We start from the raw sequence: 25,087 nt of genomic DNA on the forward strand, positions 1-25,087 counted from the left end.
AAAACACTGGGATGTGCTGTTATTAGAGGTGATAACAGTAACTCCGCCTCCCAATGGACTGCATAACATTACTGATTATTTTATTCCTTAACTATGGTTCATTCCATATAACAAAATTTATTATATATTTCCTATTTGACAGGTCATTTGTATATTTTTTCGAGATACTTAATGTTCTGTAGCTGGGCTAAGTATCATACTTTCAACTGCTTTCAGTGTTTTTCTTTTGTAAGTAAATTAATTTTGCTGATAGAAGTTTCTTTTTCCTATAGAATAAACATTGTGTTCCTTTTCATTTTTTCCCCCTATGGATATAGCAGGATTAAACAGATCAACCCGGATGAGCTAACAGACACCCTGGCAGTGTTTTCAGAATTATGTGAGTGCATTTTAGAATGAGTTTCTCTCATGTGTGCAATGTCACACTGGACACATTATACCTCTGAGCTTATGGTGATGGGCATTTGACATGTGTTATTGAAAATGCATTTGACTTGATGCCTGTCAAGTGTACCATCAGACACATCTTCACATGAAAAAGGAGATCAATTATTTATTAACCTGGGTCTAGCATTATTCTCTGACAGAGCAGGAAATGTTGAAAGAAATACCTTCCGGAAACCAAAGCCCACAACATAGGTGTTTGAAAAGCCTAGCAATATAACAGTTAAAAAAGCATAGTGTCAGAATCTATCTATCCGTCCATCTAGGTCTTATAAAAATGATGTAGTGGACCATGATAAAGAATGTGTAGTGATTATAACTGCATGCTGACTTCAAGTGAGCCATGTGAATGAGCAAAAGAACACAGCAGCTCTATTGTTAAGCTACTTGTAGTATACAAACTCTACACTGATGCAATAACCATTATACACCAATCAGACATAACATTAAAACCACTGACAGGTATAGTGAATAACCTTGAGTATCTCACTACAGTGGCACCTGTCAAGGGGTGGGAAATATTAGGCAGCAAGTGAACGGTCAATTCTCAAAGTTGATGTGTTGGAAGCAGAAAAAATGGGCAAGCGTAAAGATCTGAGTGACTTTGACAAGGCCCAAATTGTGATGGCTAGACGACTGAGTCAGAGCATCTCCAAAACAGAATGTGGGATGTTCCCAGTATGCAATGGTTAGTCCCTACTAAAAGTGGCCCAAGGAAGCATAACCGCTGAACCGGCAACATGGTCATGGGTGCCCAAGGCTCACTGATGTGAAGGCTGGCCCATCTATTCCGGTCCCAAAGAAGAGCTATTGTAGCACAAATTGCTGAAAAAGTTAATGCTGTCTATGATAGGAAGGTGTCAGAACACACAGTGCATTGCAGCTTGCTGACTATGGGGCTGCGTAGCCGCAGACCATCAGAGTGCCCATACTGACCCCGTCTACTGCCGAAAGCTCCTACAATGGGCACGTGAGCATCAGAACTGGTCCATGGAGCAATGGAAGAAGATGGTGTGGTCTGATGAATCATGTTTTCTTTTACACCATGTGGAGGGCCAGGTGCGTATGTTTCACTTACCTGGGGAAGAGATGGCACCAGAATCTACTATGGGAAGAAGGCAAGCTGGCAGAGGCAGTGGGATGCTCTGTGCAATGTTCTGCTGGGAAACCTTGGGTCCTGTGGATGTTACTTTGACACGGACCACCTACCTAAACATTGTTGCAGACCAAGTACACCCCTTCATTGCAATGGTATTCCGTAATGGCAGTGGCCTCTTTCGGCAGGATAATGCACCCTGCCACACTGCAAAAATTGTTCAGGGATAGTTTGAGGAACATGACAGAGTTCAAGGTGTTGACTCCAAATTCCCCAGATCTCAATCTGAATGAGCATCTGTGGGATGTGCTGGACAAATGAGTCCGATCCATGGAGGCTCCACCTTGCAACTTACAGGACTTAAAGCAGGGGTGTCTAAATTTATCCCCAAAGGGCCAGTGTGGGTGCAGGTTTTCATTCCGACCAAGCAGGAGCCACACCTGGTAGTCCACTGAAAGTGATGATCAATTGATTTAAAAGGGTGGAATCAGGTGTGGCTCCTGCTTGATTGGAATGAAAACCTGCACCAACACTGGTCCTTTGTGTATAAGATTGGACACGCCCGACTTAAAGGGTCTGCTGCTAACGTCTTGGTGCCAGATACCAGAGCATACCTTCAGAGGTCTTGTGTCCAAGCCTTTATGGGTCAGAGCTGTTTTGAGGGCACAAGGGGTACCTACACAATATTGCAGCTGGTTTTAATGTTATTGATTATTTCTTACATAAAGGAACTCATGTAACCTCATTTCAATTGCACCACCGAAGGAATGCCATACTAAATTCTTTAAAAGCTTTGAGAAACTTAAATCTGCTATTACCTGCGAAGTGTTCCTTAGCTTCTAACATGTTGATGTTGGAGGTCTGAGGTGGCTGTAATACTTTAAATCCCATCGGACTTCCACTCCAGGAAGGTCTTAATGATGTTTGCAGTGTGTTTGGGTGGTCATTATCTTGCTGAAAGAAAGATTTTACCAGTCAGTTAGTTTTCCCATAGGTACAGCATAATGAATAAAAAAAATCTCTTCATCATTCATTGTCACATTGCTTTTGACTGTGTCTCTGAGATCAGCACTCCACAAGACTGTCACAATTGGGAGGTGAAGGCAGATGCAAGTACAGACAATTTTTCAAGTAAAGTGCAAACAAACCAATCAAAGACATGAAAACAAGCACCATGAACTGTGGATCCGAAGCAAAGAAGGAGTGACTTCCTCACTCATCCAAGATGGAGTGACTTCCTCAGCCAAGCAAGGAGGCGGCGTGACATCCTCAGTGGGGCAGGTAGGGTGGGAGATGGTTCTAGCCTGGTCAGAAGCCCCCTCCTCAAAAAATTTCCTGAGGAGGTGCCTGGCTTCGTGCCATTCCTGTGTGACCTTAACCCAAGCTCCCCTCCCCTGATGCTCCCATGTCAGGCGGTTCCTCTCCAATCTCAAAAGACTCTGCCGCATCCATTTGTCAGTCAAGCTTTCTGTCAGTGGGAGGTGAAGGTGGATGCAAGGTGGATAAGACAAAGTTATTTACTTTATTAAGTAAAGTGCAAACAAAACAATCAAAGACACCACAAGCTTGACTGTGAAACACTGAAAAACTTAAATAGTGCTGCTAACAAGCCATAACAAGATACAGGTGAGAGTGATTATTAAGACATGTGATGTGCAGGGGCTGATGGGTACTGTAGTTCTGCACCCCTTTGGCGCTACCATGACAAAGACCATGATTCCCTGATTCACACAAACCTACAGACATGCATTAGTCTACTTCTCAAAGCTCTTTTTCTGAAATACTAATAGTTTATTAAACAAACAAAAGCAATTTGGGACTTACCGTTCCATAAGATCTGACCATCACACCATGTTTTATGTGTATGCTATGTGATAGCATGTTATTATTTCTTCTGCTATGCTACAAAACCATTTCTAAGGATGCTCAAGTACAGGGCTGGGCATTATGACGATATAATATTGATATTGTAATAAACCATGTCACAGTGCACTTTACTGGAATATTGTGGATATTGGGATAACTTTTTAATTATTTTTTAATGTATTTTTTAATATGTACACTCACTGAATGTCAAAATTTTGTACATAATCTTTGAAATCGTAAACATTTTTGAAAATAAATGCTCCCTTTTCAGTTTTTTTTTTACTTATAAATACATGTTAATAAATTGATTGTAAATGTGTGTATTAATAATATTATTAATAATAAACAAATGCATTATTTGTAGCAGCTTTTTAATGCAACGCTACTATATTTCTGGCAATTTGTGGCATGTATTATGTATAGCAGAAATGGCTTTGTGAAAAGATTCGTGATGTGACATTTTTGTCATCACCCACCACTAAGCACTATGTGATTAAGTGCTGATTGCTGAACAAGCCTTAAACTGGATTTCTTTGTCTTTTAAGAAAATGACAATTAAGATGTGTTTTTTTGCCCTCCACTACATTCTATGACATCGACTTACCCAGTTTTCTTTCAAATATCGCATAGTGAAAGATTAGTTTGGTGTCTATTGTTCTCTATTGTCTACCAAATCTATTGTTCGCTGCCACAAAACTAGGATGATGTTTGTCAATATGTCTGTGTGATCACATAATTTAACACACCCGTGTAAAATCAACCATCCCACATGGTTCGATTAATCAATGTCTACGTTGAATCAGAAGTGCTGGTGATGAAATATATATATATATATATATATATATATATATATATATATATATATATATATATGTATAATATCGATTTATATTTCATCAGAGATTTCAAGGATTGGAAAACAGACTTTTATAAAATGAATAATATGTTATTTTTATTGTATTAATATTAAAATAGATTTATTCTAACAATTTATACCTTTACATTTTACACAGTATTAATGCTGTACATAATATTGCTCATGGACACATATTATCCTTCACTTAAGGAATATGCTTAGTTAAGACTGTACAACAAATGATAAACTTATCACTGAATTTTATTCTTTCCTAACTATTACGTCTTCCTCCATCACCTTGTAATCATCTGCTCATCTTACAATATAGTGCTGTAATCTATCCCACCAGCTATTGCTACGAAATCTGTATTATTATCCAGGACCAAGTTCTGATGAGGGAAATGATCTAATCATGCATTCTTATTCACACCAGCTGAATAACTTCATTCAAATAATTATACAGTGAGTTACAGAGTGATTTAAAAAAATAAAAAAGAATAAAATGTCTGATTTTTTCATAGTCTCTAACAATGGATAAAATAAATTCAGTATAACTTTATATTTCTCCTCCTTTTATCATTTACTCTCCTTTTTATTTTTCAATTTCTCATGTTTCCTGTATGATGTATGATGATAAAGGGGTGTGTCCAGCCATTAGATCCTGACATTGAAGTTTAATGCAAACTAGAGCAATCGAAAGTGTCAGTGTTGACCACATTATGTTGCCCAGCAAGCTGCTGCTGATTAAGACAGAATTTAGAGCTCTTGGAATAAATGACACCATGCTCTCATCAGTGTCAACGTTATTTAAAGATGAGGCCTCATTAATATTTTCAGAAATGTTTTCATTATAATTAAAAATGTCATGACATGATGGTTTGCCTATACACAAATCAGCCATAACATTAAATCCCCCTGTCTAATATTGTGTAGCCAAAACAGCTCTGACCCGTCGAGGCATGGACTCCACAAGACCTCTGAAGGTGTGCTGTGGTATCTGGCACCAAGACTTTAGCAGCAAATGCTTTAAGTCATGTAAGTTGTGAAGTGGGGCCTCCATGGAACGGACTTGTTTGTCCAGCACATCACACAAACTCCATCGGATTGAAATCTGGGGAATTTGGAGGCCAAGTCAACACCTTGAACTCTTTGTCATGTTCCTCAAACCTTTGTAAGTGCTTTTGGTGCTGGACAGGGGTCAGCATGGGCACTCTGACCAGTCTGCGGCTACGCAGCCCCATACACAGCAAGCTGTGATGTGTTAGAAAGGTGTCATATCATAGCCAGCATTAACCTTTTCAGCAAATTGTGCTATAGTAGCTCTTCTGTGGGATCGGAACAGACGAGATAGCCTTCACTCCCCATGCATATCAGTGAGCCTTGGGCGCTCATGACGCTGTCGCAGGTTCACTGGTTGTCCTTCTTTGGACCGATTTTGGTAGGTACTAACCACTGCATCCCGGGAACACCCCACAAGACCTGCCGTTTTGGAGATGCTCTGACCCAGTCAACTAGCCTTCACAACTTGGCCCTTGTGAAAGTCACACAGATCGTTACGCTTGCCCATTTTTCCTGCTACTTGCTGCCTAATATATCCCACCCCTTGACAGGTGCCACTGTAACGAGATAATCAATGTTATTCACTTCCCCTGTCAGATTTAATGTTATGGCTGATTGGTGTAAATCATACTGTAGACCTAATAATTATTTTATTTAAATGTCTAATTGTTCTTAATTATTTTTTGTAATATCTTGAATTTAATTAATTCTGATGAATTTATATATTTTGTTATAATAATAAATGTTTGTAATAACATCTATATCTGCCTAGTTGTTATTGTAATATATAAATATAATAATATTATTATTAGTAGTATATTTGTAGTATATAGGAGAAGTGAGAAGTTGAGAAAAACAAAGGAGGGTTTTATATATATATATATATATATATATATATATATATATATATATATATAAATATATATTTATTTATTTATATTTTGCATTAGCATATTAGCAAATATATATATATATATATATATATATATATATATATATATACAGTATATGCTACTTTATAGTTATATATATTTGTTTATATATATATATATATATATATATATATATATATATATATATATATGTCAAAATGCTACTTACTGTTCTATTTAGTACGCTACTATGCGTTTTTGGCCGCACAACAATGACGAAGCATACCACGTGGTTTCCGACGTTGCTATGGTTACAGGTCTCCGCGCGAGGACGCGCAGCTTGACTGTGTTGTTGACTGATAGCTAAATAGCTAAATTAAAGTATGGACTCGTGTGAAAGTGAGGATTTGGAAAAGTTCCTAACGAACGTGGACCGTATAAGTGCGTGTTATTTATTTTAAAATACATTTGAGACTCCACAAGAGCCTAATTTCTGTAGCTGACTGGAGATAACTTTGCAAGCAAGCTAGTAAACATGCTAACTTTTAGGCTTGACACATTATACTAGGTGCTATAGTGTCACTCATTTCACAGCTTCTGCGTTATTTTCTGCTCTTTTGTTAGCCAAGTAGCACAGAAAGATGAGTTCTTGAGCTGTTCTGAGTGTGGACTTTGCTCTGTGTTGTTCCAGGTGAGCTGGTGAAGGAGCTGAGCTCTGGTGATGTGGTCACTCAGGAGAAAGCTGTGGAGAAGGCAGATTGCCTGGTTGCCTCATTGGAAGAAGAGAAAACGAGCAAACGTCCCATCAACAGGACAGTTATTAATCCCAATCCCTCATGTGTGAGCAGACCAGTGGTAAATACCACTATATTTATTCCTTGATCTGTACCTACTCATGCATGCAAGCATTATATAGTAGTCTCTCTTTGTGATCTTAATCAGAAGGCTGAAGGTCGAGTTACTTTTTTTCCCAAGTTTTTTATGAAGAGTCCTAAAGTTGTTTTCAGTGGTATATTAACAATCATTTTATTTCCTAGAATGCAAGTTATGTACCCAGTGAAAGTCCAGGTAGGTTTACTGCATATGCTTGTCCTCAGAAGATGAATAATAATTTTTTTGTACAAGACTAGAACTAGAAATGTACAGCATGTACACTCCTTGACTTGTCTATGGCTTTTTTTAAAGAGAATTTTATGAAAGCTTTAGAAAAGGATGCAGAGGAGAGAAGAAAGAGGAGACAAGTGAAAGAGAAGCAAGCAAACGGTGTGTGTGTGTGTGTGTGTGTGAACTTGAAATTTTGAAATCATACCAATGCTGTATAGCTGCATTTCTGTACACTGTCACTATCTTTTTTTTCCACTCTATTTGATCCGCAGTCTTAAAGGAGAAAGGAAACAAAGCGTTTGCCCTGGGAGACTATGAATTGGCTGTCAAGGTGTACACAGAAGGTCTAGATCAGCTTCGTGACATGCCAGCCCTTTACACAAACAGAGCTCAGGTTCTCAATGCCATTCTTTTTGTAAAGCATTCAAACAGCTCAACTGCCTGTATAAAATGATTAAAAGCCCAGTGATGGTATGTTGCTAAAGTTTGCCTTCTCATGGATCCTTATCCTGCAGGCTCTTATCAAGCTGAAGAAGTATAAGGAGGCTATAAGTGACTGCGAATGGGCCCTAAAGGTAAGTGTAGCTGTGAGTAAAGGTTCGCCAGAGGTGCCCTCTCATTCATCTTAGTGTCAGCTCAGCTACTCCTCCTTTTATCCTGTCCTGTTTGGGGACTGCTCTGGGCCACTCAGGAGCATTGTTTATTAAACGAAACAGTTGCACAGCTTTAGAAAACTGGGTTGAAAACTGGTGCCTTGTTCTTATGAGCTAAGTAACTTTGCTCTGAATGCACCAACTCTTAAAGTAATGGAGGTACATGTTCATTATCTGAGGGTTAAAGCATTACTCCAACAAAGTCATTCACAGGCAGTCTAATGAGTTAGAAAAGAATGTGATATAACCTTGAAGCCTTTCTGAGGAAAATTCTCTGTTGCAGGGTTCTGCACAGAACCTTTAAGGGTTCCCCCAGAGGGACAGTCAGAAATATTAATAATCAGAAGGATGTCTCCAAACATATCTAAGCAGTATATTGGTCTAGGTTGTTTGGGTCTGACACGGGCTGCGGTCCATTCTGAAGTGACCATCTTAACTGTTCCCATTGACCAGGGCTGAACTTGATTTCTTGGATTGTTGTCGTTGATGAAGGATACACCGACATGTTTGATATGTTCTTCATTCTGGCATGTGTTTTTTAGATAAATTGAAAAATTGAGGTACTTCTTCCTTTTTTCACTTAATAACCATGGGGTATGCAAACTTTTGCACTCAACTTTGTCTGCTATATCTGTTGCCTGCACAAGAAATATTTGCCTGTACTGAGAGGAACCTTTTTCTTGAAAGTATAATAAAAAAAATTAATAAAATAAATAATAATAATAATAATAATAATAATAAGGTCATGGACAGGTGTTGGCTGTCAATACATGCTTATGCAAAATATATATTTTTGTCCAAATCTTTAATTAATCTTTCAGTTTAATATTTTTAAGCTGTACAATTTTTCCTTTTAGGGCTTTTCCTTTTAAACAAAGAATTTGTGATTATTATCAGTCTGTATACACGGAGGCCATAAAACCTTATAGAAGGATCAAGTAATTGCAGTAGTTTTAGTGCAGTGTTTAACAATTTGATAAACCTACATAATACATAATACATAATAAACCTACATAATACATTGGTAAGACTTTCTTTCGTGTCTGTCTCATAAGATCTTTGAATTTTTGTTAAATTTGTAAATCTTTTAAATATGTATTGATAAATTTTAACAAGTGCCCTTAGACTTCCATTATAAGTGCATTTCAAGTAAAAATACAATTTCTGCTACAGGAAAATTTGAAAATGAAATTCTTGACCCTAATACTCACAAACTCACTATAGATGTGATAAATAGACACTAGGTTGAGAAATTGTTGACATGCTCAAGTACCTAACCAATGCTTATATTCTGTTTTCTAACACAGTGCAGCGATAAGTGTATAAAGGCATACGTCCACATGGGAAGAGCACATCTAGGACTAAGACATTTTACTGAGGTAAGAACAGCTGGCTATTATTAGTTTATGTATATGGTGTTAAATTCTTCATGCTAGCCTCCTTTCTGATTAATAATCTCCCTCTATATTATCCCCATATTTCATTAGTCCAGGCTGTGTTATGGAAAGATATTGGATATAGCACCAGAGCGTGAAACCCTTGTAAAAGGTAAGATTTAGACGTACTATCAAGAGGTGTGTATGTAATATATGGTGACATTTAAGTTTCCTTTTTCTGCCTCCTTTTTTGTTTCACTTAAACTATCATGTTGTGCTGTCATGACAACATAAAGTGTGTGCGCTCTCTCTCTTTTCTGTCGTTCTCTCCCTCCCTCACTCCCTCCCTCCGTGTGCCCCCCCCCCCCCCCCCCCCCCCTTTTCTTTGCTTGACTGTGCACAGCTTTGGAAATAATTGCATGGAAATGTGTCCGTAACAGCTTCACTATTTCAGCATTCTCGTATAAGCTCTTTACATATTCACACATACTTGGTAGAATATTGCCACTTGACATTTTAAATGAGTGGACAGGATCAACTATAATTTGTGATAACTAGGGTATAACACTTTTTGTAGGTCAGTCTGAACAACTGCAGATGCAGTCCCTGTTAACGGAATTGATAGTTGTTGTTTGTTCACTTTTAAAAATAATTCAACAGAACGGACATTAGCTTTGGAGCTCTTCACTTTTTTTGACAGTGTAATACTGAGTTTGGCATTTCTTATTAAAGGCCAAATTTTAACTAAAAATCCAGTTTTGTTTGAATAGAGAGACAATAGTTGGCTGAGGCCAATCTAGAAAGACGTGTGTATAGGCGAGATGAATTTGAGAAGGTGTCTGGGTTATGAATACAGAGAGTACGTTGTGAGTTTTAGCTTAGTGCTGAAATAAATTAATTAGGTTTAAGCCCAAGACTGCTTTGAACTGATTTCTTGTTAATCCAGCTTTATGGTATAACAGAGTCAGGTGTATGTTTTTGTAATTAATACTTTCATTAATACTTAAAGGAATGCTAAATACATAAATGCTTAAAGGTCTAGTGGCTAAGGATCCCGCGCTCTCACCGCCATGGCCTGGGTTCGATTCCCAGGCAGGGAACCAACCCAGCCGCCAGGAGTGTACTCTGAGTGCTGGTCCCAAGCTCGGATAAAATGGGAGGGCTGTGTCAGGAAGGGCATCTGGCATAAAACCTGTGCCAAATCAAACATGTGGACCAATGATCCGTTGTGGCCACCCCTAACGGGAGCAGCCGAAACAACAACAACTTGAAGGAATACTCCAGAGTTTTCCAACCTAATCACTTTGTGTATTTCTGTGTTGAGAAAAAAAAAGAAAAACCTGCTTACTGAGAGCTCAAGTGTGAACATCTAAGCTACTTTCACATATGCAGCATTTAATCAATTTGAATCAGTGTGTTTCCTCCCAAATCAACCGCCCCAAGACTGTCTGAGCGAGGTGTTCTTGGCCTGGTTCTACGACAGTCCTGGCACAGTACGATTGCACTGAGAACACGAGTCGACACTGAATTGACCCATCTGCAGGAAGAGAACTAACATGCCGTGAATTTTGAGTTGTGTGCAGCATTTTTTTGCAGATGTGAACTCCTAAACTGAGCCAAAGGACAGAGCTGTAGCACTGCAGAAACATGAGCTATTTTAGTTACTTGGACCAAGAAATGATAAGAGAAAACACTGGATGTGACACACAGTTATTTATATTATTATGAAATCATTTATTTAGTGCCAACTCCTTGTTCTCAGTATAAGTTTCTCTGTATTTCTAACCAGTACTTTTTCAGCCTTACATATACCTCAGGCCAAGTTTTTTTTTTTTTTTGCCGTTTTTGGTTTAGGAAACCAAACCAAAACAAATCACCAAAAGTCTAAATTTTGCTTTGATTAACTGAGCAAGCAGACTAATAGGCCTGAAAGCTTGTTGTGACAGTAACTACTTATTGTACCTGTTATCACATCTGTCTCATCCATAGACCTTTATTGTTAAAGTGTAATGGTTTATTGACAGAGTTCAACAACAGTTCTTAGACATAGATTCTAATTGTTTACTTTTCACTGAAAAGAACGGTATGGAAATTTTTTGTCATAGGTTATCGCACATCTGCAGAGAGATGATGGCATTATTCCTTTAATACAAACACTAACAAGCAGTAATAATGCACCCCTGATAAGAATGACAGTCCTTTCCTATCTCTGCTGCCACTATAGATTATCTGACACAAGTGGATTTGGAAGAGAAGAAGGCCCTTCAGGAAGAAACAGCACTCAGGGAGTTGAAAGATGGAAAAGAAGGAGCCATGGCCATTCCTGACTTGCTGACAAAGCTGGACAGACTCAATGAGCACAGCCTCTACTACTGCGGTGGAGTGGAGCTTCTCACACAAGCTGTTACAGACAGTAAGTGCACATAATGCTGAATTCATGGTCTTTGTCCTCTTTAGTTTATTTCTCAACCTGTATCCCACAATTCATCTCCATTCAGCTTTGCTGGTCCATCTTTAGTTGTGCACATTTGTGAATGTGTACTTATGCCTGATTTGGCTTTGTCTCAGCAGCCAAGGCAATATTTGTTCTGCTTTGTGGTCAATAGGGAGAGGAGTGTGGGCGTAGATGTCTCATCGATTCCCCTATGCGCTTCATTAACACTTTGTGATAACGTTTATCCATGCTATTGGTTACAGAGGCAGCCTCTGATCCCTTTAAGAACATGGCTAAGGCAAAAAAATGAAGCAAAAGGAGATAGCCAGGTATATTCTTTATGTTCTGCTCCTATCAGTATGTCTGTATCTGAACAGCACCAATTACTTTATGCCGCTCGGTAGCTCGGATTTGATCTCAGTAAGGTGACTTCCAAAGAAGTCATTCATATTACGAACTAGAAACTTGCCTTGTTCACACAACAAAGGGCTAGGTTTAATAAATTTGTAAAAAAAAAAGTGCCTAAATGAAATAAAGTGTAGTGAATTCAGTACTGCTAGAGAGGTGTTTCAAAACTATTTTCTTGGATGCTTGTTATCAGTGAAAGCAGAATGAAGGCCATGTCCCGAAGTCATTCCTACAAACCACGCAGCCGTGAAAGCTTTCTAAAATGAAAAGATCCCAGCCAGCACTCTGGACAGGGAAGATACCTGAACAGGGCCTTTGTGAGCTAATTTCTTTCCACAGAAGGTATACTGCTTTTGGCCAGATAAGAGAACTGTCCCTGACTCCTAATGAGTTTTTGTTTATTTCTCTCTCTGTCTTTGTCTCTTTTGCCCTTGACTATAAGGGATTTTGTTTCTGAGGCTGGCCGGGGTGGTTCTGTATTGATACATGGCTTTCACTGCATTTGTTTTGGTTACAATGACAGCATTTTTTTGTTCCTCTCAGGTACTGGGCAGACGTTATTCCGATTAAACAATGGCTTTGGTGTCATCGCTGGCAATAACACTATACGGAGGTATGTTTTTAGAGAAAAGGCTTCTGACAGCCTGATCATTTTGAAAAGTTTTTTTGCTAATTCATTTAGGACTTCAGTCTTTTGATGCAGCAAAGGCTTTTCCCATATGTGTTCACTGCAAATTGTGCAAACCAGCCCTTAATTGATTACAGCTTTAGATCTCTTAGACAGCTCTCTTCATCAGCTGGCTTTTTGTGGACTAATTTCTAAACGACTGAATACGAATGAACTACTATGAATATGTATGAAACTCTGAAATCTGTTTTTTATTAAAGTACGCTTAGGTTTTGTTGTGATTCAACAAGATTTGCAGCAAATGTTAAGCATGGATAAGTGCTTTATAATCCCCTCTTTTTTATCCATCGCTGTCTCTTTCCAGCTGTCTTGCACAGACTTTTAAAGAGCTTCACAGCGAGGAGCTATGTGTTTCTGTCCTCAGATTATGGAGAAAGGTTTGCAGCGGAAATGGTAAATAGTATTTTTTTTTTTTAACGTTTTCCTTTCCATTTGTTCATTTGGCAGACACTATTGTCCAAGTTGGCAGAACATAATCAAAGTTTAGAGTATAGAGCTGTAGAGGAAGCTAATTTTTCACCACGAATTTAACAAGAACTAAACACAGAGGATTGTAGAAAGTGATAGCACTCAGAAGTGTTGTTTTGTCACAAACTACAAATCACACAAGTTTAAAAGTCAGGATTTATCTCAGGTAAAAGAAATACACAGTAATTTTGGATGCGTATTGAGTTTCCTTCCTGTTTAGTGTTAGTTCCAAGTGCGTTTCTTTCCACCACATTGCAACACCATGGGTATGCCCTCAAGTGTAGCGCATAGCTACTTTTTTATAGGTTTATTTGACATACAGGCCATACAGAACTGCTGAATTACAGCTGTGTAACCATGCACATGCTCAGTCATTTGGTATATTGATTAGCAGCCTTGATTCTTTTCATTTCAAGGAGACTGCACCCAGTTGTGCACTTGGAGAAGCCCAAGCAAGTGCCACAGCTTGACATTTAGTTCAAAGCAGAATCACAGGGCTTAAATCTTCACTGCTTATATTGAGTGCATTAGAGTGGGAAGCGTAAGAGCAGGCACTGATGATGAGACTTCAGCTGCCTGGATAGATAACAGTTCTAAAGACATATTTCTCCAGTTTATTATCCTAGCTTTTCAAATGGGGAAAATTCATTGGCAGTCTCTACAGGAATAATAAACTCGTGCTGAAGCGTTCAGTTTCAGTTTAGTGCTACAACATTTCTGTTAAGGAAATGGATGTTCTCAGAACACTGAATCTTGTCTTGCAATGCTGTCACTTACAGAGGAAAATCAGCAGCTGTTACTGCAGTGTCTCAGCACAAGAGAGCAGATTGTCCAGTTGTTAACCTCAACTTCATTAGCAATCCAGCAGGAATGTTTAACTCTAATCTGCATGTGCTGTCAGACCCAGCATGGGAGACACTTGGTAATTGAAAACCTCGATCTGCTCAGGTAAAAGGTTTTCTGTTCTCAGAGAACATTATTCAGTTTTATTTTAGAGTGAATCTGAATAATGAAATTCAACATACTACATGGTGTAATAAGTAAGGAATAAAACGTGACGAGGTGTGCTGTAATTAAGCAGCATCGTATGAGCAAATTGGTTAATTTGCTATAAATTAGCGACATGCTATAACGTGAGTGTGGCTTCTTCGGTATCTATTTCCTCTAGCAAAGCAAAAAAAAAAAAAAAAAAACTAAACATTTGGCCATATTGTGTCTGAAATGTCGCTTACTCAATGTTATACTGAATATTGGCATGGCTGTTTTGATTTGTACTTTCCTGTTAAAGGTGCTTCCAGTGGTGTCCCTTTTCATCTTCATCTGATGAGCTTTCATATTTTAAGTCAAAAGTTTAATTCCTGAAAGTATCATTTGCCATGTCTGCTGACAATGTCGCTAACACTACTGTAGTAACCGTTTCGAACTAGGAAGTTTCGAAATGCTGCATATGTGGCGAACACAGATGAGCGGAGTGATACACGCAGTGACATGTCCCAGTGCGTTTACAGTAAATATAACCACTCTTGGAAAGTCACTCAAACTAGTCAAACTAGTGGACCGGAACTAACTGTTGTATAATAGGAAACTAATCCTGTGGTGTGATGCCCTAAAGTTTATTATTTTTCAATAACGCATCTTGTAGTGTCTTATTCCTTTTATACCACAACTATTTCTCAATGACAATTTTTAATTTGTTAAGAAATCGCACATAATACTTTTAACCATTTATAGTTACATTAAATGACACATTTTTTTATACCCCTTTATTTTTAGATTATTATTAAACTTAGATTATGTGAAGCACTGGCCATATACGTTTCTGTGAATGAGTTGTATCTATAGAAACAATAATGTATTAGAAAAAATATATTAATATGATTTGAATTAAAGCCAGTACTACTGTTTGAGCCATACTGTTATTGAAAATTAATTAACATCTTCTGGCCAATCAGATCAGAGAATTCTACAGTGCTGTGGTATAACAGATAATAATCTATTGTAATTCACTTTTCTGATAAATATGCATTTTGCTTCTCAGATCTGATTTCTTATCTTTAATTATGTCACTTATTGAGTCTGTTTTCTTTCTGGCTTTTATCTGTAGAATGGTAGAGTTCTTGATGGACTGCATATGCAAAGAGGACAAATCAGGAACCACGGCCCTCGCTATTCTGGAGAACTTGGCTGGAGAAAATAAGTAATGCCCCATTGATATATTTACTTCCACACCTCAGCCACTTGCCCTCTGTACACCTCACTAGAATCTATCAACCTGATAGGCAAGAGAGGAGCAGCTTCTTCATGAAATCCTGCACATGACCCACACGAGATTCCATTACGCACCCATGCATCATAGAGGAGCATTTTAAACCAAGACCTATTCAAATTCATTCAAATTAATAGCCAAGGCCTTGTGAGAATGACAAATGAACCAGAATGAAACAAAGCAATCCATCACAGCTCAGTATTTCACTGAAAGAAAGGAACTTTTTCTTTTCCTACAATCCATTTGACCTCTAATCCGAGTAGTAAAGGATTGATCACACTTGTGGTTTTAGCTGTCTTTTGCCATGATTTGTTGTCGCAGACAAATTCCATACTCATGGCCGAATCCAGAGCTTTAGGTCATATGGTGTGATGCTGTCAAGGACAAATGATTGAGTGCCTCTGTGAGCTTTTAGATAAGGACTGCCACCTCTAGAAATTTCAAGCATTGGATACGGTGTGTGTCGTGGTGCAGTAAATTTTCTTTCAGTGCTACAATTCAGACTGGCCTTCACTATGAGCCTAACATACACATTTAACCACAGGATAGTTGGTGATAGTATGCTAGATGGCAGTGACCACCAGGAATGACTGCATTTCTTCATTACATGTGGCTCAGACCCAAGACATCAGTTAATTGAAATACTTTGTGAGCCACTTTATAAGCAAAAGTGAGTAAATATCCTTGATAAATTAATTGCTGCACAGACCCAAAAGATTTCCAATTATATCAGCCCTATATTTCTCCTTGCAGTAGCAAGGCACACTCATCAGTATCCAAGATTTACAGGCCCTGCTTGGATCAGTGATCAACAGTGGGAAAATGCACTCTTTATATTCCAAGCCTGAGGTTCAATTTGCATAACATAGAGACACTGTAGAGCTATCGGAAATGTAGTGTAAATTTTTTTTGTGTTTTTGTTTGCAGGTTTAGAATCCAGTTTAGAGAGAGCATTACAAACGTTTTTGCTCCTCCTTTTGAGCATTTGCTGGTAATGAATCTCAGAGGTCCTTCTGATTTGTTTAGTCATTACTCTTTGAGTTAACTGTGTACTGAACTTTTATTTCATCTGTAGGAAAATGTTGCAGCATCCAGCCAAAACTTGCTGCCCTGCTTAATTTCCGTGATTGGTGCCATGTCTCTGGATGAAGTCATTATCAACAAGCTGGCAAGCCGTGAAGAATTTTGGAAGAGCTCGTTCTCTGCCATGGTAAATTTGATCATCTCATATGATGAAGTTAAGTTTGTCCTTGAACATCACTGAATAATGTATAATGTTTTCCCAGCTTGAATTTTGATTTTGAGTTTAAGCTCATTTTCGTGTTACATTGTATGAGCTGCAGAACATTAAAATGCTTTTTGATGTTTGCACATCTTCACAGGACACACATTGAATTTTTAGCAATGTCAAGATGAAATAATGTTTTTACACCAGGGGCAGTGTGCTAGCTGTGAATACAGAAGTATTCTCTATCCTCTCCTGGGTCTGATGATCAACATAGCCTCTAATCAAACTCCGGTCATTCAGGTAAGGGGCTGGCTGAATCTTTGGATCAATGCAATAATGTATTTAAAGGATATAAGGTGGGGGGGAGGGGTCTGTCATCTCACTTTGCTATAATCAAGTCCAAAAAAGTGCATTGAGAGTATGGTATGTGTTTCTCACACAGGAGTACGCTGTTGTGAGCTGTAAAAGATGTGTAGCTCTGCTCAGTGATCCAGATGGTGGCATCATCACGGTGAGGATATATATATATATATATATATATATATACACACCCCCCATCCCCTCAGGATTCACAGTAACAGTCTCCCCAGCTCCCACTCAACTGCTCATTCTTAGCTGTATATTTGTTTGTGTCACAGTGGCTACAAGTCTGCCTTGTTTTCAGGTCTTCTGCTGTTTTGCACATTTTTCCAATTTCTGTTTTTTTATTTCTGCCCTAACTCTACTATGTTCACTCTCACTTGTTAGTATCTGCACCTAATTACTCTCACTATTTTGTACTCAATCCTTGTCTGAAAAAGTTGTTGCTCACTGGGCTGCGACTATATTTGATTACGACCATATTGCAGGGATATAAGCTGCTGCATAAATTGCACTGCTCTTAGCAAGTTATTGGTCTGTCCTAAGAAGTTTGATTCCTCTTGGACAGAGAGAGGCATGGTGAAAGTAACCTTGTCTGCATGTGTGCTGCCCCCAGCCAATGCTTATACTAATGTTATAGTAACACTAGCCACTAGAGAGTTATAGTCTACAGTCATTTTGAAAAATTACAACAAACAGCAGTGTTTAATTTGCTCCTGTATTGTTCACTTCACTCATATTTTGATTGGTTTATTTCACACATGGCTGTCTATGATGTAAAAGATGTATTTTCTTAATATATTGATGTTTTCGCTTCGTTAGCACGAAAGCCTCAAGGCAATTCTGTCAGTATGGAAGGAAGCATTTATAATGATTCCTGTGGCAACCCTAGGCATAAGCTCAGGGACAAATTTCTCTGTATCTATGTAAATCAATCTTCAAATGCGATCTCCCTGAATTTGTTTTCTTGGCAGATCTTATCCCTCGAAATGTTCCACAATGTACAATTATTGTGAAACAGCAACACCCTGGCTTGCCCATATGTCGAATAATGGAGTGGATTGTTTACCTGCAGTAGCAAGCCAAGCTTTCAGTGCTCAGATTATGCGTCAGCACTGTGACTAGTTTTCTGTTGTCCTCCTGCTTTGATGCTAGGCTGTTGTGAAACACTCTAACTGTCTGAGAGTGATGGTGCTGTTACTCAGGCATGACTTTGTCTATCACATGTCATTCTTTCTTTGCCTTTTTTTCACTGGCATTAGAGAGCAGCGGGATTGCTAAGTGTGGTCCTCCCAAAATCAGCTGCTGCCACTCAGGAAGTTGTGCAGCAAGGAGTAGTAAAGAAACTGCTCAAGATTCTCAAGGTATCAAGTATTCAATTTCACCATTGCCAAAAAATAAACACTGTATTCCAATTTGTAATGTGACTGTTAGCAAAGAATCTGTCAAAAGATGAAATATTAAGCTTAAAACCATATGCACAGAATTTTGTGCATTTTGACATGTTGACACTCTGTATGTGTGGAGCCATATGTCCAAAAGATTCATGTAGCTAACATTTTGTTCTCTTAGGTGCCAGTAACATCCTTGAGTTATTTGACTTTACATCTATTATGTATGAAAATGGCATATAACTTTTATTATTAGACACTCCTACATTCCAGGATGCCATCTGTAGGGTGCACAGAGGCCAAATCTGTGCATGATTCAACATTAGGGCACTTTGACTAACCAGCAAAATCAACGGACCTGAATCTGGGATTATTTGGAACAGCAGGTTCAAGGCACAAGGCACTGGTGGCATCCTAAACTCATGGTACTGGGGGCATCGTAATCTCAAAGCACTGGTGGCATCTTAATCACAAGGCACTGATGGCATCCTAAGATCAAGGCAATGGTGGCATCGTAAGATTGTGACACTGGTGGCATCCTGAACTCAACAGACTGGTGGGATCTTAAGCTCAAGGGACTGGTGCTCCTAATCTCAAGGCATGAGTGGCATCCTAATTTAACGGCAATGGTGGCAACTTAATCTCAAGGCACTGGTGGCATCCTCATCAGTGCACTGGTGGCATCGTAATCTCAAGGCAATGGTGAAATCCTAATCAAGGCATTGGTAGCATCCTTACCTGACAAGATTGATGCTATTTTAGTGCCTTGAATAAATATTCATCCCCCTTGTACTTGTCCACATTTTGTAGTGCTACAACCTGGAAATGAAAGGGATTATTTTAATAATTAACATTAATATTAATATTGAAGTGTGATAGGATGGAACAATATAGTTTGCAAAATTATTTATAAATGAAAACATAAAAGTTCTCATGTGTTCATGTATTCACCCATGTTGCTGTGAAACCCCTAAGGTTCTGGTGCAACCCATCAGAAGCCACATAATTAGTTCAACGGAGCACATTTATTATACTAAACACATTTATAACACATTAAATTATACAAAAAAATTTAAGTGTTACATGATCTCAATATAAATACACATCCTGGAATGTGGAAAGTCTAGTGTTTGTTAGAGAACATACCTAAACATCATGAAGACCAAGGAGCTATCAAAACAAGTTTGGCATAAAGCAATGGAAAAGTATCTCTCAGGGTTTGGTTAGAAAAAATATTCCAAACTATGAACATCCTGCAGATAATTAAATCTGCTATTAAATCATGGAAAGATTTAGTCAGAGTCACTGCACAACCAAGACTCTGGCTAAAGGAGGCTATCCAGGAAAACGGGTAAAAACGGGTAAGGATGACAGAGAAGACAGAGGAGCAACCAAGAGGCCAAGGGTAACGTTCAACACGATGCTACCACCACCATGCTTCAGAACATTAGAAAATGTGGAATACTTATGCATGGCTGTGTATTAAAGCTATGGGAGGTAACCAAGTATTATGGAAGAAGTGACACATGTAACAAATTTTTTGTCCATGGAGATGGCTCTTCCACTGAATGGGTTCACAATTCACTTATTGAGTTCGAGAGTGACTATTGGTGTTTTGCCAATTTTTATGATTGAGGTTAAGTGATTTTGCCAGTCAATGTCCCATCATACTTATTAAGCAAGTCACACACATCCATCATAGTTTCAGATTCAGTTCATGTGGACTATTGATCCATTTTTAAATAATTTGTTAAAAGATAGATACACATCATTTCACATATGGTTGAGAATCAGTTGATAGGCTGGTTCATGACAGTCTAAAGATAAAGTATAAAATAAAGCATTGCCAGCTTTACTTTAGAAATAATCACATACTCAAATCACTACTGCAAAATGATGACTGAACCAAACCAGCTAGCTAATAGCTTTGCTATCGACAGTCCTAAGTAGACATTTGGAAAGTGTCAACTTTGTCCAGTGTCAATTCTCCACATTGACAGTTTTAAATATGAAAACCTCTTGAGCCAACTTTTGACAGCATTAATTATTCTTGTTTTGTGTCACAATGGGATACCACCATTAATGTGTAATGTGGTGAAGTTTCCTGAAAATTTTAAAGCACTTCTTTTCATTCTATCAGGGAGAAGGGCAGGCGAGCTCGAGATACTCAATTAAAGCTCTGGCAGTGTGCACTGCCTCTGGCCAGCAGGCCTGTGAAGAGCTGGTGAAGCTTGACAAGAGTAAGTACTGAGGGTCAGAGAAATGATATTGGAGTGGGGTACAACTATTAAACATAAATGAGCCTAAATAAAAAATAATTGAATCTGAAATACTAGTAGGTAAAAGGAGAAGCTAAGTAAATTGTAAAATAAAGGTACAGTAATTATTTAAGAAAAAAACAGTATGGCAGGAAAGTATAGCAAAGTAAGTTTAGTGAAAATACAGTAACTTTGTGTGTATTACACACACTTGTTTATTCAGGGCTGGTGACCATGAGGAAGCTCCTGGGCAGCAGTGATGAGCTGGTGGTAGGGAATGCTGCTCTGTGTCTGGGAGACTGTTTGGCGGTGCAGGGAGCTGCAGCCAGTCTCTTGGGCACAGATTGCGTGATGCTCCTGCTGCGCCATGTGGCTGGCAAAGCTAAGAGAGCTGACGTGCAGAAGAACGCTGCCATCACTTTGGGGAAACTGTGCAAAACCGAGCCCAGGTATGCAGAAGTGCCCTTTCTGTCATCCTGATCATTATGCCAGTTAGTCCTGTGTTTCTGACGTACCTATTACCTACATGATACTTGCTTATCATTCCTGCTTCATTGGTGGCCACTCTAATAAGCAAATGTAATTGTTGCCCTCATTATCTGCAGAGATCACTGTTTATCCATAGTATGCAGTTATTAATAATGCACAACGTGGACACGAGTGGTAAAAATATTTGGATTCCCTCCTTTTCTCATAACTTCAGCATCCTTCGGCTATAACCCTAATTTACATTTCAAAATTACCTTTTTTTCTGGATGAACCGACTCCTTAAGAAATATTACTTTTTCAGGGGATATATGCAAAGAAGGGATTACCATTTGGCAGGATTTGGAGTTTGGAGTCCCAGACAGCATTAGCAGTATCTCCCAATTAGGTAGCATCTCCTTAGAGTCTCTGAACTCTATTATGCCAAGTAAAATTATTACTCAGGTTGGTATTAAAATGAGATTATTTCATTATAAACATTGTTGTCTTATATTAGGTCCCCAACAGTGCTATGGGGTGCATGGGAGAGAGACTTAAGTGTGCCTCAGTCTATACGTGGAATAAAATCAAGTTATGAGATGTGAGATCTTGATTAAAAAAGTTCAAGATTCTAAATAGATATTAGTAGACTTATAGAAGTCCTATTCTGTCTTGATCTCATTTTCTGATGAGGGAATTCCCTAGTGTACCAAAACTGACTAAACTAACACGGTGATTCAAAAGGTTCAGAGCAGTCAGTTTCAGACTATACACTCACTGGCCACTTGAGTATGAACACAGGTTCACCTGCTTATTTACAGTTATTCAATCAGCCAGTCAAGTGACAGTATTACGCAGACACAAGGCAAGAACCGCCATTAATTTTCACATCAAACCTCAGAATTGGGATCAAACTGCGATTTCAGTGACTTTGACCATTGCATGGTTGTTGGTACCAGACAGGCTGGTTTGGGTATTTCAGAAACTGCTGATATGGAATTTTCATGCATAGAAGTCTCAAGAGTTTACACAGAAAGGCGTGAAAAACAAAAAAGGTCTAGTGAATGGCAGTTCTATGGGTGGGAATACCTTGTTGATGAGGGAGGTCAGAGGAGAATGGCCAGCAGAACAGCAGAAGACCACATGGGATTCCACTCGTCTCAGCCCAGAACAGAAGTCTGAGGCTACAGTGGGCACAGGCTTACCAAAACTGGACAGCTTAAGATTGGGAAAAACATCACCTGGTCTTTTTCTTAAACTGTCAGGTTTGAACCTGTGCCCACCGTAACCTCAGATTCCTGTTCTTGTTAGGAGTGGAACCTGATGTGGTCTTCACATGATGTCATGTGTTCAACTGTGCAATTTCATGCACCTTCAAGTCTTTCACATGTGATTACATAATACTCACATAATCACATGTGAAAAATGTATGAAATGCAAGGATTGTATTTAAGAAAGAAGTTGAAAAACATAGAATTGAAAAATATATAGGCTATTTATTGTAATTTATCAGTATGCAATGGGGTAAATTCTCCTTAAGCGGGTCAGTAACAAAATGTGACATTTTATGAATCAGATGCGGAATCAAGATTAGTTGTTCGTGAGGAGGCATTTTGATATGCACTTATCTGCTTCATGCTTTAATTCACTGTAAAATCGGTCTTGCAGCCGTTGCATTTATAACAGCTAATGGGGCAGCTTGGCAGGAGTAGAATCTGTTTAAATATTTAAAGTTTTCAGTTATTTGACTTTTCAAGACCTTGCTGTAACTAGTTCTAATTAATGATGCTTTGTTCACACATTGAAAGTGTGGGGGCAGAATGCATATCTTCATGTAGGTCATGTTATGAGGATAATCTGGGTCTCAGAGACTAAGATGTAGTATGGGCTCAGGCTCTCAGTGGACACAGACTGGCGTCTGGCTAAGAGAGCAGCCTGTTTAGGATAAAGGCCAAGAAAAAGTGTTAGACAGACAATGATCATATAATACAATCACCACATTAAAAAAGGGACATCTGCAGAGTTGACAGCTGATATGATGGACAATATTATTCACTTAGTCTGACTCTGTGCTTTGGTCTTATTTTCAGGCACATAGTGAAGCTCAGAGAGCTCAATGGTCTGGAGATCCTTCACTCCTGTATGAAATTGATCACGTAAGCCCTTCCACTTCATGCAGACACACCCACACGGACGTTGGATTAGTATCCTGAAGATCACAACTAGAACAATCTTCTTGATCTTAAAGTGAGAAACCTACACTGCACTAGGACTATTACTTTCTTTTATTACTCAGTTCTTGCCTATGTTCATTTCAGTTGCACAACACTGACACTGGTGCACTAGATTACATGCAGCCCAAAGACATTCCAAATGGCTGACTTTGCATGTTTGTTCAGTTTCATTGCAATTTCTTCTGTTTGTTGCCAAAATTGAGAAATAATTGCTTTTTTCTATATGGATTTTAATAATAAATAAACTTGGATGTTTATTGTAAAGAATTGGAAAACCCGCACAATATATGGAAATGCATAGGCATCCTGAAAACAATAAGCCACACTGGAGAGTTAGGTAAAAAAAAAAAAAAATTAATTAGATATCATTTCAGGCGAACTTAGACATACTTGTAAAGAATCACTAATCAGGTCAGCACCTAGTTTACAAACATGCCATTAGTGTTATATAGTTTGGTCTTTACAGGGTATTAATTTTAATTCTTAAACTTCTCAGTTTAAGTATTGGTTCCTAAATTTTAAATGACATTAAAGCTGGTTCATGAAAATGAAATGCGTTGCTGTTTGTAACTCCATGCCTCCAGTAAAATTTAACCATACCTCAGGCTCAGTCAATCTGGGAACTGAAGAGCTCATGAGTAGACCTCTGGAATAACTAGCAGGCAATGAATCTATTTAATAATGGATTATGTGAACACATATCATTGCAACCTCATGCAAGCTTTGGCACAATTGGGAAATAATAATACTTAGAAGGCACATGATTACAGTGAAGAATTCTTCCACTGATCCATTTTGTGTTGTTCACGTGTGGGTAAATTAATCGAAGTATAAATGAGCCAAGAGCAAGGCATAGCTTTCAGGATGTTATTAGTCATACAACAGAACAATAGACTGACTGGGATTATTATAACAGTGTTTATATAAGCAAAGATTTGTTATGTTCTTCTTGCATAAAACAGTAGCTTGATAATTGTGGAGTTAACTCTCATACATATTTCTCATGGTTGGGCATACAGGTAAGTAAATTGCTTGTAAGGTAATTGTTAAATTTATACTAAATGGAAATAAGCTATTTGGGAGAAATCTTCACATGCTGAAGAGTTAGGAAATAGACAAATTAATCTGGAAAACAAATGCAAATGCAACAAATAAATATAAATGCAGTTGTTTTAATTTGCAACTTGATAGTTCTAGAATATTTACAGTGCTAGTTTATTAATTCAGGAAACCAATGTTTTTAAAGAAACAGTTTCTCTGAAACTAAAAATTCGAGTCCCCGCAAACCGAAAGCAGAACATTCAAAGCTGCTCTGCCATCAGAAGACCAAAACAACCCCCATCACAACAGTTCAAAAGACTCCTCTGAGAACCTTCCTTGTCTGAATGTGCCTGTAATCGCCTCTCCTGGGACAGATTTGTTCCATGCACCACACGAATGGCCCTACGCAACTATTATAAACTCAATGAATGGTATTGCTAAAGATGTAATTAGTACAAGAGGGGCTCATGTCATTCTGATTCATTCACTGTGAGTAAGCATAACACATCAGCTCTGCAGC

At 38.4% G+C, this 25,087-nt stretch overlaps 1 protein-coding gene across 2 annotated transcripts; it reads left to right on the plus strand.

Annotated features, from left to right (window-relative positions):
- The first annotated feature begins 6,509 nt into the window (after positions 1-6,509).
- ttc12 (tetratricopeptide repeat domain 12) lies at positions 6,510-24,517 on the plus strand. Of its 2 annotated transcripts, none has more exons than XM_053239498.1 (21): positions 6,510-6,634; positions 6,885-7,033; positions 7,231-7,261; positions 7,379-7,456; positions 7,570-7,691; positions 7,813-7,872; positions 9,258-9,329; positions 9,438-9,498; positions 11,551-11,739; positions 12,712-12,781; positions 13,161-13,249; positions 14,104-14,272; positions 15,429-15,521; positions 16,518-16,581; positions 16,666-16,800; positions 17,026-17,118; positions 17,261-17,329; positions 18,441-18,542; positions 20,710-20,809; positions 21,051-21,276; positions 23,383-24,517. In XM_053239498.1, the coding sequence occupies exons 1-21, from the start codon at positions 6,577-6,579 to the stop codon at positions 23,450-23,452; spliced, it is 2,100 nt and encodes a 699-aa protein (XP_053095473.1). In that variant the 5' UTR covers positions 6,510-6,576; the 3' UTR covers positions 23,453-24,517. The 2 variants fall into 2 exon arrangements, with proteins under 2 accessions (XP_053095473.1, XP_026779663.3); XM_026923862.3 differs by having other exon boundaries at positions 6,885-7,048; positions 23,383-24,515.
- Positions 24,518-25,087: the final 570 nt, after the last annotated feature.

Source organism: Pangasianodon hypophthalmus, chromosome 14 (assembly GCF_027358585.1).
Source record: "Pangasianodon hypophthalmus isolate fPanHyp1 chromosome 14, fPanHyp1.pri, whole genome shotgun sequence".
In the NCBI taxonomy this organism is placed as follows: Eukaryota; Metazoa; Chordata; class Actinopteri; order Siluriformes; family Pangasiidae; genus Pangasianodon; species Pangasianodon hypophthalmus.

Excerpts from the sequence above, each read along its gene's own strand:
- ttc12 (XM_026923862.3), top strand. The coding sequence starts at position 6,577 with ATGGACTCGTGTGAAAGTGAGGATTTGGAAAAGTTCCTAACGAACGTG. Across the intron at positions 12,782-13,160 it reads GGCAATAACACTATACGGAG|CTGTCTTGCACAGACTTTTA; the intron begins GTATGTTTTTAG and ends GTCTCTTTCCAG. Across the intron at positions 20,810-21,050 it reads GCTGGTGAAGCTTGACAAGA|GGCTGGTGACCATGAGGAAG; the intron begins GTAAGTACTGAG and ends TTGTTTATTCAG.